The sequence below is a fragment of the Lithobates pipiens genome, unplaced genomic scaffold, assembly GCF_037356315.1.
Source record: "Lithobates pipiens isolate NorthernLeopardFrog02 unplaced genomic scaffold, aLitPip1_a1.2 Scaffold_3, whole genome shotgun sequence".
Lineage (NCBI taxonomy): Eukaryota > Metazoa > Chordata > Amphibia > Anura > Ranidae > Lithobates > Lithobates pipiens.
In genome coordinates this window covers 168,983,985-169,004,315 of record NW_027507790.1, presented here as the reverse complement: position 1 = coordinate 169,004,315, position 20,331 = coordinate 168,983,985, and the positions used below count along the sequence as shown (strand labels likewise).

The following is a 20,331-nucleotide window of genomic DNA, read 5'->3' as shown; positions in this document are numbered from 1 at the left end:
GCCAAATGTGGCATGACAGGGGTCACCTTCCCTTAAAGAGGAATTTCCATTTTTGGGTGGAACTCTGCTTTAATCTTTTTTTAATGAAATAGTTTCTTGCTGTGTTTTTCTGCACCTGTAATTTTCAAAGCCCTCATTTAACCCCCCCCCCCCCCCCCCGACCTTCATTTGCATGGAAGTTGTGATCCCCCCATGCACTGCTAAAAGCACACTACAAATCCATAGTTGCTACTCCATCTCAGGAGCAACTAAGAGAGGACGAGGACGGCTATGTTTCTTCTACATGCAGTGGGACCATGGAGAATGAATGTAGCCACTTTAACAGGAAGTTGGATCAAAGCAAAAAATAAAAATGGAAAAAGAATTTGGAGGAGGCCGAGAGTTTAATGTCACTTTATGGACTGCTTTTCATGACTTTTTGCACTTTGAATTGTCCTTTAATCTTTTATGATTTTATAAAATTACCTGTCAATCAATTACCAACATATGAAGGTTGACACATTTATGAGCCAATTACCACTGATAAGATAGGCTTCACGAATGAATGTTCACTCATTTAATTTACAGTTCTCCTCCCTTTTAAATCCTGTTGCAGTGCATTGCGTGATCTTACACACTGTAATCCCCTTATTTTCAAGTGATTAACGCAATTCCTCCATTGCATATCCTGTTCGCAAGGTTGGACTAAGAACCAAGAACTTATGAAAATGGTGTGTGTTGTATAAAGCCCTTTTAGTTTAATACATTATTTGAGAAACAACGGGGGCCTGATCTGTGCAAGCAAACCGGTTCTTTAAAATTCCATAGGAGTGCAAACAACCTAAAACGCAGTTTGTGCCTGTCCTGTTTTGGCAAGCACGTTGTTTTTTCTTTATGCGGAACAGTTGAATCAACAGCCTTGGTAGTTGCTATACAAGATATTGTGAGAGTTTTGGAGAATATTAGAAAAAAACAGCATAAGCAATACACCAAGATCTGTCAGCATAAATGTAAGTGAGCTTTGCTGTATACTTTATTTGGCTGGGGTGGGAGGAGATATAGTAATTTCATCTGAAGCCAATATCTGCGAGGGGACTCAAGATGGTTTAACAAACTCCTAATCAACCCGCGCATAGCAAAAGGGGACTTATACTTTAAAGCTTAACTCCAGGATAAGCAAAGCAAATAAATAATATTGTCTAAATACAAGCGATATGTACAGTATATCCTTGCTTGCATCTTGGAGTGTGATCCCCTGTATTTTCCTCCTGTGGCAGCGGAAAGGCTGTTTGCCCTCCTCTTCCTCCCACCATTTAGCAAAAAAAATAAAAAATACAGGGGATTGGTTCTAGCATCACCCCTCCTGTCCAGGTTCCCCTTCCTTTTTCCGCAGCCCCTCTCCCTACTGTCAGCTGCTGCAGGGTATCTTCAGGATGGAGAGCGGGGGAAGAGGCCGGCAATTATGTCATTTGCCACCCCCCTTCCTTTTCTGAATGAACACAATGAGTGATCAGTACCAATCACTCACTGTGTTTATTCATAAAACTGAAGCATTGTAAACAGTGTTTACTATGTTTCAGTTTATGAATGAACATGAAGACAGTGCAGAGCTCTTCCTGTCCATTCATTCTGTGCAGCTGAGGCTGCAACAATGTAGATTGAGCACTGTGTCCTCAATCTCAAAAGTGAGACATCAGGGGCCTGTTTAGATCTCTGATACAGTGAGGGGAAAAAAAGTATTTGATCCCCTGTTCATTTTGTACTTTTGTCCATTGACAAATAAATGATCAGTCTATAATTAGAATGGTAGGTTTATTTTAACAGTGGGAGAAAAAACAAAAATTCCAGAAAAACGCATTTCAAAAAAGTTATAAATTGATTTGCATTTTAATGTTTGAAATCAGTAGTTGACTCCTTCGTAAAACATGACTTAGTACTTGGTGGCACAACCCTTGTTGGCAATCACAGAGGTCAGACATTTCTTGTAGTTGGCTACCAGGTTTGCACATATCTCAGGAGAGATTTTACCCTACTCCTCTTTGCAGATTCTTTCCAAGTTATTAAGGTTTCGAGACTTGCATTTGAAGCTTCCGCTCCCTCCACATATTTTCTATGGGATTAATGTCTAGAGGCGGTCTAGGCCACTTCAGGACATTAATGTGCTTCTTCCTGAGCCACTCCTTTGTTGCCTTGGCCATGTGTTTTGGGTCATTGTCATGCTGGAACACCCATCCATGACCTATTTTCAAATACCCTGGCTGAGGGAAGGAGGTTCTCACCCAATATTTGACGATACATGGCTTCATCCATCGTCCCTTTGAGGCTGTGAAGTTGTCCTGTCCCTTAGCAGAAAAACACCCCCAAAGAATAGCTTTTCCACCTCCATGTTTGATGGTGGGAATGGTGTTCTTAGGTTCATAGGCAGCATTTCTTCTCCTACAAACATGACAAGTTGAGTTGATGCCAAAAAGCTTGATTTTGGTCTCACCTGACCACAACACTTTCACCCAGTTCTCCTCTGAATCATTCAGATGTTTATTAGCAAACTTCAGATGGGCCTGTACAAGTGCTCTCGAGTAGGGGGACCTTGCGGGCGCTGTAGGATTTCAGTTCTTTATGGTGTAGTGTGTTACCAATTGTTTTCTTGGTGACTATGGTACCAGCTGCCTTGAAATCACTGACCAGATTATCCCGTGTAGTTCTGGACGGATTCCTCACCATTCTCATGATCATTGAAACTCCATGAGATGAGATCTTGCATGGAGCGCCAGATCGAGGGAGATTGACAGTTATTTTGTGTTTCTTCCATTTGCGAATAACTGTACCAACTGTTGTCACCCTCTCACCAAGCTGCTTGGCAATGGTCTTGTAGCCCATTCCAGCCTTGTGTAGGTCTACAATCTTGTCCCTGACATCCTTGGACAGCTCTTTGGTCTTGGCCATGGTGGAGAGATTGGAAACTGATTGATTGCTTCTGTGGACAGGTCTCTTTTATATATCTAAAAAACTGAGATTAGGAGCACTCCCTTTAAGAGAGTGCTCCTAATCTCAGCTCATTACCTCTATAGAAAACACCTGGGAGCCAGAAATCTTGACGATTTATAGGAGATCAAATACTTATTTTCACTCATTATAATGCAAATCAATTTATAAAAAAAATTTTGAAATGCGTTTTTCTGGATATTTTTGTTGTTATTCTGTCTCTCACTGTTAGAACCCTTTCCCGCTTGAGGCGTTTTTTTTAGGCGCTCTAGCTTTAAAAAATAGCCTCTGAGAGGTGCCTGAAAACCACGTCCCATTCACTGCAGTGTCTTTTCACACTGGGGCGGTGTGCTTGAGAGACGTTACAAAAAGTCCTGCAAGCAGAATCTTTGGGTTGGTTAGGAGTGCTGTATTTAGCACTCCCAAAATGCTCTGCCCATTGCAATGAATTGACAGCGCTTCCAAAGCACTTTCAAAGTGCTGCAAAACTGGATTTTTTACAAATTTTTTTGTAAAAAAAAAGCCTCGCTAGCAGCCGAAAAGCGCAGCAAAAACAAGAGGTGCTTTAGCGCTAATGTCACAGGCGCTCAGTGTGAAAGGGGTCTTAAAATAAACCTACAATTAAACTTAGACGGATCATTTCTTTGTAAGTGGGAAAACATACAAAATCAGCAGGGGATCAAATGCTTTTTTCCCCTCACTGTATTTATCCAAGGCCCCCCAACAGGACTGCTAAAAATAAAGAAAGAAAATTGTAGAAATAAATAAAAATAGAAAACTAGCGAAGGAGGTGCTGAACCCCAATGATCTTTGATCGCTTTCATGTTGTTCAGATAGATCTCCACCTCTCAAAGGTTGCCTACTCCTGCTCTTGATGAAATCTAACTTTAATTTTAGGAATATTTATTTGATTTTCTAATTGTTAATAGGTTCAAATCGATGTTGGTTTTTGACAACAGTGACAAGAAAATTCAAAGGAGCAAGATGGAAAAACTCTAACAAACAAATTTATAAGGCCCCTTTCACACTTGTGCGATTTTGGACTACAAAGTCACGACTTGAGGTCCATAGACCTCAAGATTACACAGGCATTGCTTCAAGTTGTGACAAACTTTCAGGTCGTGTGAAAAGGGGCCTAAAAGTGAATGTGGTTTTCATTCAGGAAAAGATATTTATTCCAAAATAGCCTGTTGAACAAAATTTTGAAGTACTTTCAAATGACAATTATCAAATGTAATTCTACGAATTTTCTTACAAATGTTCGTACAAACATTCATTAAAAAAAAAAAAAAAAAAAGAAATAAAAAAAAAAAAAAAAAATCAACTAGCGTATGGCCAACTTAACACAGAATTAGACATTTTAGGTACAGATCTATTTTGGAGTACCCCAAAGATATAAAGAGAGCAAGGCAATGAAACTACCTGACAACAGCAATACAGCTGAAATATTAGTTCCGGGTGTAATGGGTCTTTAAAAAGCTTTTTTGGCCTGACTGACATCACATAGCCACTCCAGGCTCTGGAACAATCCCAACAATAATGTCGGGATCCACCCAGATGCTCAATCAACAGCTGGACCACTGCTCAGAGCCTGAGCCAGCCGCTCTCATCTCCTCCACAGCCTGGCACTCCAGTAAGTGCTGGAGGGGCAGAACAGAGAGAGAAAGAGAAAGAGAAAGAGAAAGAGAAAGAGAAAGAGAAAGAGAGAAAAAGAGAAAGAGAAAGAGAAAGAGAAAGAGAAAGAGAAAGAGAGAAAGAGAAAGAGAAAGAGAAAGAGAAAGAGAAAGAGAAAGAGAAAGAGAAAGAGAAAGAGAAAGAGAAAGAGAAAGAGAAAGAGAAAAAGAGAAAAAGAGAAAAAGAGAAAAAGAGAAAAAAGAGAAAAAAGAGAAAAAGAGAAAAAGAGAAAGAGAAAGAGAAAGAGAAAGAGAGAGAGTGTTAACTGACAGTCACTGCTCTCTGCTCATAGCGAACCGAGAACCGAGAGATCATGTGATTTCTCAGTTCTCAGGCTTGGAGCCAGCAGGTGGTAGCTGCCACATTAATTCCCACATTTCTTCTTTAACCTTAAAAAAAGAAGTGTAGGTCTCTATTTTATTTAATAATCATACTTACCCAAGTGGATGCAGCATCGGTCTGATGCTGCATCTGTTCCCTGGCGCCTCTAAAATTGATAAACGAGCGATCCAACACAACAGATTGCTCGGTTCTCACAGCTCCCTGAGTTACCGGCTCTCTGCTCTGCCCCTCAACGCTCAATGGAGCGCTGATCTGTGGAGGGGGCAGCATCGGCTGGCTCAGACTCTCAGCGACTTGCTGAGAGGTTGAGCTGGGTGCTGGTCCAGGCATGTGGGTGGATCCCAACTCCACTGTTGAGATTTTGTCCAAGTCTGGACTGGTGTCTGATCACATACAGTCCCCCATCGGATAGTGTCCGCTGTGTACTGTGCATGCGCAGTACAAAGCACACACAGATTCCGAAAATAGCCAAAGACGAACGGCGCCTGCGCCGTGAGTCCAGGTTCTAGCCCCACCATCCAAGTGGACATAGAGTTGGAATATAAAAGAGCCAAGCGCAGCAAGGCCGAGCCCAAAGCGTGGCGAGCGAAGCGAGTCCAAAGCATGGCGAGCGAAGCGAGCCCGCGAGGGGCCCTCTAATTTTCCCAGCCCTATAACCGCTTGGATGGTGGGGCTACCACCTCGACTCACGGCGCAGGCGCCGTTCATCTTCGGAGATTTTCCGAAGCTTCTTCTGCTCTGTACTGCGCAAGCGATGCGTATGCGCAGTACGGGGTGGACACCATATGATGGCCAGACTCAATATGTCAGAACACAGGCTCTGCGACATCAGCAGACAGTGCATTTCAGCCCACTGTCTGCTGAAAATGGGTCACAGGAGTGCAGAACTAACTGCCATCCTTTGAGCCACAGGAGAAGTACAGCTAAACAAGCTTTGACTGTACTTCTCCTTTAAATAGCTTAAATATAGGTGCTATTAAAAAAATAAAAATAATGAACTAACAACACTGGAGCTGCTGAGCATAAAGATTACTCACCATGACTTTTGGAGGACTCATGTGCGAACCTTGTGACTTCATCTATGAAATAGAAAAGGTTGTCAGATTAGTCAAAAACATTCCTTGGTTGACAAATCAACTATATTGTATACTTGAAGATAGTTTCATGACAAAGTAAACAGCTGGTAAAAAAAAATACATCTGAAAAGGACTGTATGATAATAATGATAATAATAATAATAATAATAATAATAATAATATGATAAAGTATAAACAATACTACTTTTTAGCTCTAATAATCCTATCTTAAAAGCGCTTGTAAAAGGAAATAAATAAAAAAAAAACACAATATTCCCATAGACCCTCTCCTAAACCATGTGGACAGTCTTCCCAGAAGAGCTGAAGTGGTTACAGCTTCAAAGGGTGGGCCAACTCAATATTGAACCCTACGGACTAAGACTGGGATGTCATTAAAGTTCATGTGCGTATAAAGGCAGGCGACCCAATACTTTTGGTAATATAGCGGATGTTATATTATAGAAGGAGCCATTGTAAAAACTGGATTGTACTTCATATCCGGTATACAAATGGGTTGTAGGTTGCAGAATCGTCTACTGCTTGTGTCCCAAATAACTGTTATATCAGAAACAGCGGCAACTCTAGGAATAATATATAATAGGGGCATATAAGATACCACAAAACTGGGGGCCCTAATAATTTTCACCATAAAAACCCCTCTTTCATTCAGGGTCCATACAGCGCCCCTACAACAGAGAATTTTGACTTACACCATAATGGGGATCTCTGTGGGCTCTGGGATGTAAAGGGGAACTCAGATGTAAAGGGGCCTCTGCTCACCAAAGCCCCACTTATATCAGAGTCCCTCTTACAACACAGTAGTCACTGGGAGGTGCAAGAGAGAAGGGAGAGAGAAGAGAGAGAGGCGGACGACTTCAATCACAGCGTTCAGACAGACAGACAGACAGACAGACAGACAGATGAATGGATCGGCAGGCTGCACCTTTCCTCTTCTAGCTGCTGGGTTTCAAACCTCCCACCCACACATCCCCTTCTCTCCGGCACAACACTGCCGGTGAGTGTGGGCAGGGCAGACACAGGAGGAGGAACAGAAACAGCTCGTTCTCCTCTCCTGTCCGTGCAAGGGATCTGGATTGCCAGGGTCAGTGATGGCTCTGGCCTGTGAGTACTGGCAATCTGACAGCTCTCTGCTTGCCAGGAGGCATGCAAGTGAGCCGCGAATGGGAGCAGGGGCTTCGAGGGGGGATGGGCACAGCAACTCTGTATAAAGTAAACAGGGGAAAAGGCTGGAGCAGGACGTCAGCAGGATCAGTATAGGAGTGGAGCGCTAGTGCCATACGACTGACTCCTCTCACATCCTGGCCTCTTTAGGAGCATCAGATTAGCAGTTAATTGCCCCCCTGTAGCAATGCCACTGATCAGAAAACAATGCACCACAAAAACCCTTACGCATATACGATCAACCGACAATAGTACAAAACATAAGCCTTACCTCCCGTTCAAGATACTCCCGTCTCTTCCTAGCACTTTCATGCCGCCAGAGCTTTAATGAAACAATGGCACCAATTAGGTAGACAAGCATGGTGACAAATAAAAAAATGATGGCTGCCGTCTGTCCTCCTTCCACTCGGCAGAATGTGGAGTTTATCGAATTGTTAAACAAAGGATAGTAGCACAGTCCTCCTCGGTTTGTGTCATTCACATACACAATCGCTGCTGCCATGTATAATATAAAAAGGCAGATGTTGATCCCAAATTCTGTTAGAGGCCACCAGTGAGCATCTAGAAGGATGGTCCTATAGTACATGGACATACCTAGGACTAGGATAATTATAGTCACTAACCATGCCAAACCAGCCACTACAAGTATAAAAGGAGTCTTGGGTCCTGAATAATAATATCCCCCTTGTAAACTTGCAGTGTAAGAATATGGCTGCGAGTAGCCAAACATGTTATACCATTCATTGTCTTTGTGGATGTAAGCAGTCACGCAGGCAAAAACACCAGCTCCAAGCAAAAGTTCAACAACACCCAGGATCCGGAGCAATCCTGCCCAAGACTTCATGTAAGAGTACCGCAAATTGTAGTCTTCAACCATCTCTGTGTATGTCTTTACAGTTTGTGTATGCCGATCCAAAGAGCCATATGGGTCATCAGGAATCATAGCTTCCACCTCTTTCCTTGAGTTGTAGCTACCACCAGAACCTCCATATGGATCTTTGTAAGAGCTCCCAACAGCCTTGGAATTTGCTCCCAAATTTTTTCCATGTGCTGAAGAAGTAGGTAGAGATGGTGATCGTGGAGGAGAGCACCGTGCCCCTCCTGAAATGTAGTTAAGTTCTGAAATTGGTTCTTCCCATGCAGTCTCTTGTTTTCCTTTAAAGAATTTTTTCCAGGAATCTGGAATAAACCTCCTTACAGGTCTAAGCTCATGTGGAGTTACTGGATCCTCACTATCGCTTGGGTAGAACTCCGGCCCAAATGGAGGATGAAGTGGTAGAGGAGGTGGAGGTAAAGGATCGGCGCTCAGAGCCAATTCACAGTCCTGCAAAGCTTGGAGATTAACGCCAGCTGCATTGGGCTCTACTGGTACCTGATCATACTGGGCGGCACGCTTATTTGTCGCCCTGCCTTTGGATCTTATTTCTGATGACAACGCTCCTCCAGACATTTGTGTAAGTTTGCTGAAAAAAACATAACATAAAACATTGTTATTTTAAAATACAAAACAATGCGAATAAGATGTTAAAAGAAAATTACACAAAATTAGGCAACATTCACACTTGAGCTGAGCATCTGTGATTCTTTTTCCAGGCTCTTCTTTTCATTGCTTGTACAGGAGTTTTTGAGCATTTTTGCTTGAGTGTTTTTTATTATTATTTTTAGTCAATGGAAAGCTTGTTAGGATCTTTGAGCTACAAAGCGTCAGGTGAGAACTGGGTCTTTGTAATTCAGGTGACTTGTGCCCAATCTCTCCGGTCTATTCTACCAATTCAAAGAGGAACTCCATCCTTACTATCTAGAATACAAAAAGTTGTTCCTGTATAAAAGTAAGAAAAATATACTAACTAGTTCATGGAGTGCAGCATTGTCATGTTTATAGGGGAACTCTCCCTACCCCACTACTCTTCAGCACTGCCATCCTGAATTGGGATCCAGCATCTACGAGATCTTGCAGATCCCCTGCGCTTGGGCCCTGTCAGTATGCTGGTAGTGACCCCCTTGCCATTCCTGCACATGCTTGAGATTCCACAAGCTGGCGCATGGGATATGTAATGTAGAAATCCTGGAAATCAGTTCACGGGAATGTGCAGAAACACTGTAAGGGATCCCAGAGTGACCAGCAGCGTTCCTGCACGTGCGGAGGGGGTTCAGACACAGCTGCCAGTTTTAATACACTGTCAGATTAGTTTTCAAAAAAACAGTATCAAAGTGAACCTGATCTGAAGGAAAACATTTTTTACAGTAACTACAGTGGATTCGGTTGCATGGCTTGCCCCAGAAGGATTTTCCAGCGGAGCTCAGCACAGCACATCTTTACTGGTGACCAACACCTAAGAAACTGGCGAAAAAACTGAGGTACTCCCAGTTAGGGGAGGGTTTATATAGGGGGCTAAACTTCCTGTCTAGGGTGTGCCAGTGTCCATCACCTAGTGGTGCCTATATAACCCATCAGTGAATACTGAGGCTCTGTGTCCTGTGATGTACGATAAAGAAACATTTTTTACAGTAACCACAGTGCTAAAACGTGGGCAACCTTCTATGTAATTTGGGATTATAGGGAGTGTTCCTTTATACACAAGGACAAACATTTGAGGACACATGGCCATAACACCTTAACCACTTGCCTACAGGGCACTTACACCCCTTTCCTGTCCAGCCCGATTTTCAGCTTTCAGCGCTGTCACACTTTGAATGACAATTGCACAGTCATGCAACGCTGTACCCATATAAAAATAAAAAATAAATCACACAAATAGAGCTTTCTTTTAATGGTATTTAATCACCACTGGGTTTTTTATTTCTTGCTAAACAAACGAAAAAAGATCGAAAAAATTATTAAAATAAAAACACACTGATGGGCACTGATGGTACTACACTGATAATCAGTACCCCGATTATGAATGTAGATGTCCCTTTATAGCTGGATACACATTATACAACTTTTGTTGTTCAATTTCCTTTAGATTTACCTTCAACTATGTAGTACCTGCCTAATTGCATACAATTTTAAAGTGTTTAGGTTTGACCTCATATTATATGGTTTTGGTAAATCTAAAGGAAAGTTGTACAAGAAAATTATATAAAAGTTGTATAGTGTGTAGCCAGCTTTCCACAAGCCGGTTATCAGCTCTCTTCTCCCCTCCTCATTCTGTCAGTGTGAGGAAAGGAAAGCCGATAGCTGGCTTGTGTTTACACCCGTTATCATCTGTCATTGGACACAGTTGATCACATGGTAAAGAGCCGCTGTGATTAGCCCTTTACCCCGATCTGTGATCAGCTGAGTCCGAAGAACTTGGCGATCACAGGGGGCACTCAGGCTGCGCGATCATGAGAGGATGTCTATGGACGCCCTCCAAGCAAAGTAAGCCCACGCTGTAGCCGTCTTTTGGCTATAGCACGGGCAGGAAGGGGGTTAATGACCTTGGTTGACATCCCATTCCAAAAACCATGGGTATTAGTAGGGAGTTGACCCAATACATTGTAGAGGCGTCCACAAACCATACATAAGAGTCAAATACAATATAGCACTCCAGTGCTGGGGACATTTCTTCTCACTTCCTGTGCAGTCATCAGAATCTTTCCAAAAGGGGTCCAACTATAAAAGCACTGTCTTATTTTTATTAGAGAGGGAATTTTTATATTTATTTAATTTTATTCTCTTTTATTGGTTGAACTAGATGGACTTATGTATTTTTTAACCAGACTAGCAATGTAACTATGAATGGGTTGCATCGATACTAGTATCAGTGCCGATACCAAGCATTTGCATGAATACTTGTACTCGTGCAAATCCTCCAATACTTGACTCAATACCTGTGTCCTTGGTGTAGTGGCGGGGGGGGCTGCCTCACAGATGATTGGTACGGGCAGTTACAAGCACCAATCTCCCTGTATACCTTTTAATAAAGCAGCTGACATTCGCTTCTCCTCCCTCCCGCATCTTTCAGCTGCTTTATTAAAAGGTATACAGAGAGATCGGTGCTTGTATCTGCCCGCATCAATCTTCCCGACTGTCCCGTGTCCTCCTGCAGCTCCCCAGATCCTCCGCCAACTCCCTGGGTCTGCTCTGGTCCCCCATTGTGCTCCTCCAGTCTCCCCCTGTGGCTCCCGGGTCCTCCTCCAGGTCCTCGAATGGCTCCCCTGGTCTGATCTGGTCCCCCTCTGTGCTCCTCCGGGCCCCCCTGCTATCCTCCTGCGGCTTCCCAGGTCCTCTGGTCCCCCTCTGTGCTACTCCATCCCTCCCCCATCCTGGATCTGTCAGGATGGAGAGCGGACGAAGGAGTCGGTAAATCTGTCATTTACCGGCTACTTCCTTTTTTGAATGCAGAGAGTCACTGACTCTGTCCATTCATAACTGAGCATTGTAAACTGTGTTTACTATGCTTCCGTTTATGAATGGAGAAGAGCCTCTGTCTCCTGTCCATTCATTTACAGTGTAGATGAGGCTACAGAGAAATCTGTGTCCTCAGTCCCTTTTCCTGTCTCAAAAGGGGTTGATGTCAGGGTGTTTAGACCACTGATACCTCACCAATGCCCCCCCCCCCAACAGGGCTGATAAAAATAAAGAATTGTAATAAAAAAAATATTTAAAATGTTTAAAATTCTAAAAAAAAAAAAAAAAAAAAAAAAAAACTGACACCGTCCACATCCCAGGTATTATGTATGCTCCAGTTTTAGTAAATCTCCAAAGTCCTCCTGTACATTGGTCACAGATGGATAGATCTTCATAACTACAAGATCAGTAAGCCTTTAAAATGGATGAACACCTCTCCTCACTGACTGTCCCCTATTTCTCACCAGTTAGGGCTCCTTATGCTTACCACCCTCTGAAAAGTTTCTGCAGTGGGTTGCTTTTTGGGAGAGTACAGCAGCGACTGCCAGGCATTCAGAAGGCCCTATTGCCTCAACTTGATGCCTGTTTTTTTTTTTTTGGCCAAATGACAATTTTACAATGCGGGACGGCACCACAACTGCTGTAAGCCTGTCAAACTTTGCAGCCAAAGGCCGCGTACACACGGGCGGATTGTCTGCCCAACTAAGTTCGTCAGACAATCCGACAGACAATCCGTTCAAAATTTGCATGAACGGACTTGACCACACACGATGAGCAGACAGTCCGCTGAAAGCGTGCGTGATGACGTGTACAGCACGTACGACGGGACTAGAAAAACGACGTCCTATACACTGCAATGCAACCTTCGGCCGTGTAAATCCTTTCTGAGCATGCGCCATACTTAGTCCGTCCAACTTGCCTACACACGAGCGGACTGTCCGCTGAAACCAAGTTTGGACGGACAAAACCAAGTTTGAACGGACTGTCTTACGGAAATTCCGTAAGACTTTGTTCGTCAGATTGTCCGCTGAAAAAGTCCGCTGAAGCCCACACACGAGCGGATTGTCCGCTGAAACACGGTTCAGCGGACTAAGTTGGAAAGACAATCCGCCCGTGTGTACGCAGCCTAAGATATAAATCAGGCTGCATGTTAGAACTCTGGTGGTTGGCCAGGGGGTGGTAAAACCATGTCAGCCACTGTTTTTTTTTTACCATGCCCCCCCATGCGAAAGAGCAATTACAGAGCTTTTACTTCTAGATTGACAATACTTTGGCTACCAATACACAGGGCAATTAAAGGCAACCAATCTGAACATCGCCTAAAATATTCATGCCATGCCCAGGTACAGTAATGTGTTCATCAGTGGCAATTTTTATCAAATGCATCTCAAAAAATGCCCATGCTGCACAACCATCAATCAGCCCCAAAGAAATGATTGGGTGCTCTATGGATATGTTGTGTTAGTAAAAGCTCTATCACCTGGCACGTTTGGCATGCTTCCATCTAATTATTTTGCATTATCAAATAAAAAGATCTTCTAGCCTGTTGCAAATTTCCATATCTACACAAAATGGGAACATGTAAAGCTAAACTCCAGGCAAACAGTTAAACACACAGACAAGTAGTTTATCTCAGAAAGAATTTGAATTTCTTTTCATTCAGTCCTGAGATTTACACAGCTCTGCCACACAGCACAGCCCTGTGTAGCAGAGGTGCAGACCTGATATTTCTCTGCTGCAGTTCAGCAGCACTCACAGGTCTTGTCCCTCCCTTAGCCTGTGACTGGACAGTGAAAGAAGAAGCAACACACTCTCCTCCTATCAACATTCTTCTTGACTAAAACACAGCCGCTTAGCACCTTGTGCTGCTTCGCCCTGACCTCGAAGCTCTGCTGTAAAAGGACTGCAAGAGGCTGTTATGTCAAATTCAGGTACTTACACTGCTTGCATTTACAAGCATACATTTATTAATACATTAACCCTTTAAAACCGGTGCCTTTAAAGGGGTTTAGGATGCCGGGAGTCAGGGTTTTAGTCGTCATGATTGGCTGTCACCACGATCACATGATCGGAAAGCTCCCAATCGCAAGCAGTGATTGTGAGCGGTTATCCGCAGGTAACTGCATGCTCTCGCCACAGCTGTATACCACCAGTTCATGCAAATATGCAGTTGCTCAGTGCCAAGGCCCATACGCTAAGGAGCCGCATATTTGCATGCGGCTGGCACCAAATGGGTTAAACACTTACCCAAATCCTGTATCAATCTAGCACTGTGTCCGGCTGCAGTTGTTCTACTCTGTCTTTCCCTCCTCACAGGATGTTCGTGCAGCAGTGGGAGCCATTGGCTCCTGCTGCTGTCAATCAAACCAGAGAGTGGGGGTTGGGCCCGAGTTAGGCTGTGTGTTTCGGAAGCTGGCCCCCAATGTCTTCCCCCGTAGGAAGTGGCTTCCTATGGGACTAGACACATAAAAGGGAGGAGCCAAAGTCACTGGCTGGGGACCCCAGAAGAGGAGGTTCAGGGCTTCACAGAGCAGGAGAGTATAACACATTTGTTATTTTAATATATAAAAAAATGCCTTTAAAAAACTATGAATACACAGTGTTTAGCTGAATGCTGGAGCCCAGGGTCAGACCCCACCATCAAGTTCCAGTGTCAGATCCAGAGTTAAACCTAAATTATGGACCTCAGTGTCAGTCAAAGCACCAAACCCCTGGATCAGATCCAGGGTCAGATCTCAGTTGCAGATTCCAGGGTTGAACCCAAAAACTGGACCCCAGGGTTGGATCCCAGAGTCAGATCTCAGTTTTGGATCCCAGGGTTCCCCAAAGCTGGATCCCAGAATTGGATCCGGGAGACAGATTCAGGGTACGACCTCGGTTTTGCATCCAAGGGTTGAACCACAAAGCTGGATCCCGTTGTCAGATTCAGGGTCCAACCTCAGTTTTAGATCTAATTTTCGGATCCAGGGGCTGAACCCAAAAATTGGATCCCAGAGTCAGATCTCAATTTCGGATCCCAGGGTTGAACCCCAAAGCTGGATCCTAAGATCAGATGTCAGTGCTGGATTCCAGGGTCAGATGCCAGGGTTGGATCCTGGAGTCAGATCCAGGGTCCAACCTCAGTGTTAGATCTCAGTTTCAAATCCCAGGGTTGAACCTCAAAACTGAATCCCATGATTGGATCCAGGGTCCAACCTTACTGTCAGATCTCAGCTTCAAATCCCAGGGTTGAACCCCAGAGCGGGATCCCATAATTGGATCCCTGAGTCAGATCCAGGGTCCAATCTCAGTTTCAAATCCCAGGGTTGAACCCCAGAGTGGGATCCCATAATTGGATCCCTGAGTCAGATCCAAGGTCCAATCTCAGTTTCAAATCCCAGGGTTGAACCCCAAAAACTGGATCCCGGGGTTGGATCCAGGATCCACCCTCAGTGTCAGATCTCAGTTTCAGATCCCAGGATTGAACCCCAAAGCTGGATACCAGAGTCAGCTCCAGGGTCCAACCTCAATGTAAGGTCCCAGGGTTGAACCCCAGAGCTGGATCCCATGATTGGATCCCTGAGTCAGATCCAGGGTCCAATTTCAATGTAAGGTCCCAGGGTTGAACCCCAGAGCTGGATCCCATGATTGGATCCCTGAGTCAGATCCAGGGTCCAAACTCAGTGTAAGATCCCAGGGTTGAACCACAGAGCTGGATCCCATGATTGGATCCCTGAGTCAGATCCAGGGTCCAACCTCAGTGTAAGATCCCAGGGTTGAACCCCAGAGCTGGATCCCATGATTGGATCCCTGAGTCAGATCCAGGGTCCAACCTCAGTGTAAGATCCCAGGGTTGAACCCCAGAGCTGGATCCCATGATTGGATCCCTGAGTCAGATCCAGGGTCCAATCTCAGTGTAAGATCCCAGGGTTGAACCCCAGAGCTGGATCCCATGATTGGATCCCTGAGTCAGATCCAGGGTCCAACCTCAGTGTAAGATCCCAGGGTTGAACCCCAGAGCTGGATCCCATGATTGGATCCCTGAGTCAGATCCAGGGTCCAATCTCAGTGTAAGATCCCAGGGTTGAACCCCAGAGCTGGATCCCATGATTGGATCCCTGAGTCAGATCCAGGGTCCAATCTCAGTGTAAGATCCCAGGGTTGAACCCCAGAGCTGGATCGCATGATTGGATCCCTGAGTCAGATCCAGGGTCCAATTTCAATGTAAGGTCCCAGGGTTGAACCCCAGAGCTGGATCCCATGATTGGATCCCTGAGTCAGATCCAGGGTCCAATCTCAGTGTAAGATCCCAGGGTTGAACCACAGAGCTGGATCCCATGATTGGATCCCTGAGTCAGATCCAGGGTCCAACCTCAGTGTAAGATCCCAGGGTTGAACCCCAGAGCTGGATCCCATGATTGGATCCCTGAGTCAGATCCAGGGTCCAATCTCAGTGTAAGATCCCAGGGTTGAACCCCAGAGCTGGATCCCATGATTGGATCCCTGAGTCAGATCCAGGGTCCAATCTCAGTTTCAAATCCCAGGGTTGAACCCCAAAGCTGGATTCTGGGGTCAGTGTTGGATCCCAGGATCAGATCTCAGTGTCAAGAGAGTTGTCCAAAATCAGGCAGGTGTCTGTGAGATTTCAGGATGTCTATTCTATGGCTGCAGACCTGAACACTACTCCTGCAAACTGTGTTTAGTAAACAAAGTAGAAGCAGAGTGAGGATGTCACCTGCTGTGCGATGTTCAGAAGACTCCGGGCATGTCTCCCGCCCTCTCTGTGTCGTCGTCCTTCTTCTTCTCTCTGTATGGAATGTCTCCTGTGTCGGGGTTACCTCCTCTCCATAGGGATGTATGGAGCACTGTTCTCCTTTAACGTGGGCACTCTCACCTGAAACCTGCACTCTCCCCGGGACAGGCTTCCTCTCTCCCGGTCATGTGACTGTGCCCTCTCTCTGGATGACGACATCGGCCCCGCCCTCCTCACAGGTACTAGTCAGGCAGGATCTGGCTCACCTCTGTGTAGTCCATTATGTCACGCTTCCTGTGTGTGACTGAGCCCATAGAACACCACACGTCATGGCCGGCTCTTCCATTCTAAACTTTCCTCAGTAGACCATAAGCATATAATCCAGACAGAGTCCCTGAATCTTGGCCAATGAGAAAGCCTGCCTCATAGCAGCAGGTGACATGACACTGACAGGGGGATCAAAGCACAACTACAGGTTGTTTTCATTTTGGATATAGAAATGGAGGGTTATAACCCCTGTCAGTTTTTAAACAAACTTTATACGAAGTGTACAAAGTAACACTTCATTCAAGTCACTGCACATAGTGTGAATGGGCCCCAAAATAAAAAGTTTTGTCTTCAGTGCTACACTGAATCAATCCCTGGTCTATTTTATTTCTTTCTTTCCGGGTTTTCCCTCTGTAGAGGAGAGAAGGATACAATTTGCATCTTTTACTCCTCACAAATATGAAGAGAAAGTCATATGGGTGAGGGTTCTAAAACTAGTGAACACTGTGATTGGCTATCACAGTGATCACATGATCAGGAGCTTGTTGGGCCCTAGTTACACTATGACACGTGTTGCACATTTGTGTACTTGCATGTGTTTGTGGCACGTTTCCATGCTGCACACATAGTAGAGGCCATTAATTTTTTTAGGCTGTCCTACGCGCTACAAAAGCAGCTTGTGCAGCTTTTTAAGTGTTGTGCATTTTTTACCTGCACAGTTTAAAGTGGTTGTATACCCACATTTTTAACTTTTACCTACAGGAAAGCCTATAATAAGGCTTACCTGTAGGTAAAAAAAATATCTCCTAAACCTGTACGGTTTAGGAGATATTCCCCTCGGTATGCGCCGCTGACTGCAGCGGCGCATGCGCACAAGGGGTTTCTCGCCGTCAAAATCCGGCAGCAGCCGAGCGGCCGGACTGAAATCTCCCGCGCGCATGCGCGGGAGTGACGATATCGCGGCTCCGGCCACTCACAGCGCCGGAGCCGCGATACCCGGAAGAAACGCGGAGGGAGCATGTCAGCTCCCTCGGCGTGGATCGGGCCAGATGTCGGGGCCTCGTTCTAAGGTAAGTATTTCATAATGAGCTAGTATGCGGTGCATACTAGCTCATTATGCCTTTTGCTTTGCAGGTTTCAAAAAAAAAAAAATGTGCGGGTTTACTACCGCTTTAACGCATTTGGTGTTTTTCCAACACAACCTCCCCCCCCACACACACACACAGCTGCTTGCCTCATTTGGGGTACCATTAACAATGAAAACCGATGGAAGCGCAATGCACACTTTCACATGTTTAGCAAAGGTGCGCAAATGAAGGTGTGTATGCAGCTTAACCACTTCAGTCCCGGAAGGATTTACCCCCTTAATGAACAGGCAAATTTTCTCGATACGGCACTGCAATATTTTAACTGACAATTGCGTGGTCGTGCGATGCTGTACCCAAATAAAATTGATGTCCATTTTTCCCCACAACTAGAGCTTTCTTTTAGTTTTATTTGATCACATTGGTGGTTTTTATTTTTTGCGCTATGAACAAAAAATACCACCAATTTTGAAAAAAACACATATATTTAACTTTTTGCTATAATGCATATCCAATAAAAAAATAAAAAAAAAACAAATGTGTTCATCAGTTTAGGCCAATATGTATTGTTCTACAAATTTTTGGTAAAGAAATATATATATATATTGATCGGTTTACACAAAAGTTATAGCGTCTACAAAATAGGGAATAGTTTTATGCCATTTTTATTCCTATTTTTCTTTTACTAGTAATGGCGTTGATCATTTTTAGGAGGACTGTGACATTGTGCCAGACAGATCGGACACTTTTGACACTTTTTTGGGACCAGTGACATTATTACACCGATCAGAGCTAAAAATATGCACTGATCAATGTATAAATTACACTGGAAGGGGTTAACACTAGGGTGCGATCAAAGGGTTAAGTGTGTCCTAGGGAGGTGTTTCTAACTGTGGGGGAGTGGACTGACTGGGAGTAGAGAGAGATCACTGTTACTGATCTCTAGGAACAGACAATCTCTTTGTACTCCCCTGTCAGAACAAGGATCTGCTTTGTTTACATAGGCAGATCCCCATTCTGCCTCTATGAGGAAGGATCACAGGTGGCAGACGGACATCACGGCTGCCAGACCCACGCATTGGCTTCCTCCGCTGTGCAGCGCATGCGCCCGCAGTGTTTTGTGCACAAAACGACGTACGAGTATGTCGTTTCACGCAATAGGACTGCCCTGCCACAGTATATATGCGGCGGGTGGTCCTTAAGTGGCTAAAGGGTAAATCCCCTTTTGTGGAGGAAAAAATAGCAAATAAAGAAAAAATAATATAGCATATAAAATTGCGGCACAAGTCATATCGTAACTGAATGTTATTAAAAATTACCTTTCCTATTCATTCTGCAGCGCTGTAATTTTCTGAAAATGCAATGCAATATGGCTACCTGTACAAAATACCCCCCAGAAACATAATTTCCTGCTTGTGTAATTGGCTCACCAATTTTCCCAGAAGTCTGCACTAAGATACAAGTCAGATTTCAGCCATCCCCTGCAACAAAAATGTCATTTTTGGTGAGATACTTCCAATAGGAAATCACATCTAGGGATGCAGGCCCTGTATTTTTCCCATTAGAGTCCTGCAGGTGCACAGCTGATTGATAATTATGAAACCACTCCCATTAGACTCACTTTCCCACATGGACACAGACAAACACAGGGATTTCTTCAGAATAACAAAAGGTAGGAATCTGCAACAAAGTTTGTTAACTACTTGGTGACCGGGCCATAGCCAAATGACAGCTACAGCATGGTCGGATAATTCGGGAGGGTGTACTCTGACATCCTCCCAGAATCGTACACACCCGGGAATATCTGTGAGCTGCATCACAGATCATGGTAAAGGGCAGATGACAGCAGCCCTTTACCACGTGATTGTTCCGTTAAATGATGGAGTGATCAGTTGTAAACAAGCTGGCACATGCCCAGCTTAGCTCTTCCCCTCTCCATAATGATTGGTTCAGTGTGAGAGGAGAGAGAAGAGATTGGGGGCAGCAGCTCCCTGGGCTGGATCTGTAGCACCCACAGTGCTGATCTGTGACAATTCTTGAACTTATCACCATCTATGCTCAGCCATCCCATCCATACTCAGTCATCTCATTCATACTCATCCATCCCATCCATGCTCAACCATCCCCATTCATATTCAGCCATCCCCATTCCTGCTCAGCCATCCATGCTTAGCCATCCCCATCCACGCTCAACCATACCCATCCATGGCTCATTTATGCCTCATTCATGCTCATCCATGCCACAGCAGTTCTCATCCGTGCCACATCCATGCTACTACAGTGCCTCACAAACGTGTACTAGGTAGTAAAATCAAATTTGAAATATATGTTCCTAGAAGACCTGACGGTGCTCCCTGCATCTTGGGCCTCTGTATATGGCCAGGCTGTGTAAAAGTCTCACACGTGTGGTATTGCCATACTCAGAAGGAGTAGCAGAATATATGTTGGGGTGTAATTTTTGCTATGTACATGCTATGTGTTAGAAATATTGTATAAATGGACAACTTTGTGTAAAAAAAAAAATGTTCCAAAAACTTGTGGAAAAAAATGACATGTTCAAAAGACTCATTATGCCTCAAAGAATATATGTTGGGGTGTTTACTTTACAAAATGGGGTAATTTTTTGGGTGTTTCCATTGTCCTGGTGCTCCTGGACCTTCAAAAGTGCAAGAGGTA

General features: G+C 44.4%; 1 protein-coding gene across 2 annotated transcripts in view; it reads right to left on the bottom strand.

Moving 5' to 3' along the window:
- MARVELD2 (MARVEL domain containing 2) overlaps positions 1-16,541 on the bottom strand; it is a 50,424-nt gene extending 33,883 nt beyond the window's left edge. The window contains exons 1-3 of one of the 2 annotated variants that reach the window (XM_077462474.1): positions 16,445-16,541; positions 7,507-8,698; positions 6,015-6,056 (exon numbers count right to left, since the gene is read on the bottom strand). In XM_077462474.1, coding sequence (XP_077318600.1) covers positions 6,015-6,056; positions 7,507-8,698; positions 16,445-16,491 — 1,281 coding nt within the window. In that variant the 5' untranslated portion in view covers positions 16,492-16,541. Of the gene's footprint in view, positions 1-6,014; positions 6,057-7,506; positions 8,699-16,285 lie in introns of both variants that reach the window. The other variant, XM_077462475.1, reaches the window with a different exon arrangement.
- Positions 16,542-20,331: the final 3,790 nt, after the last annotated feature.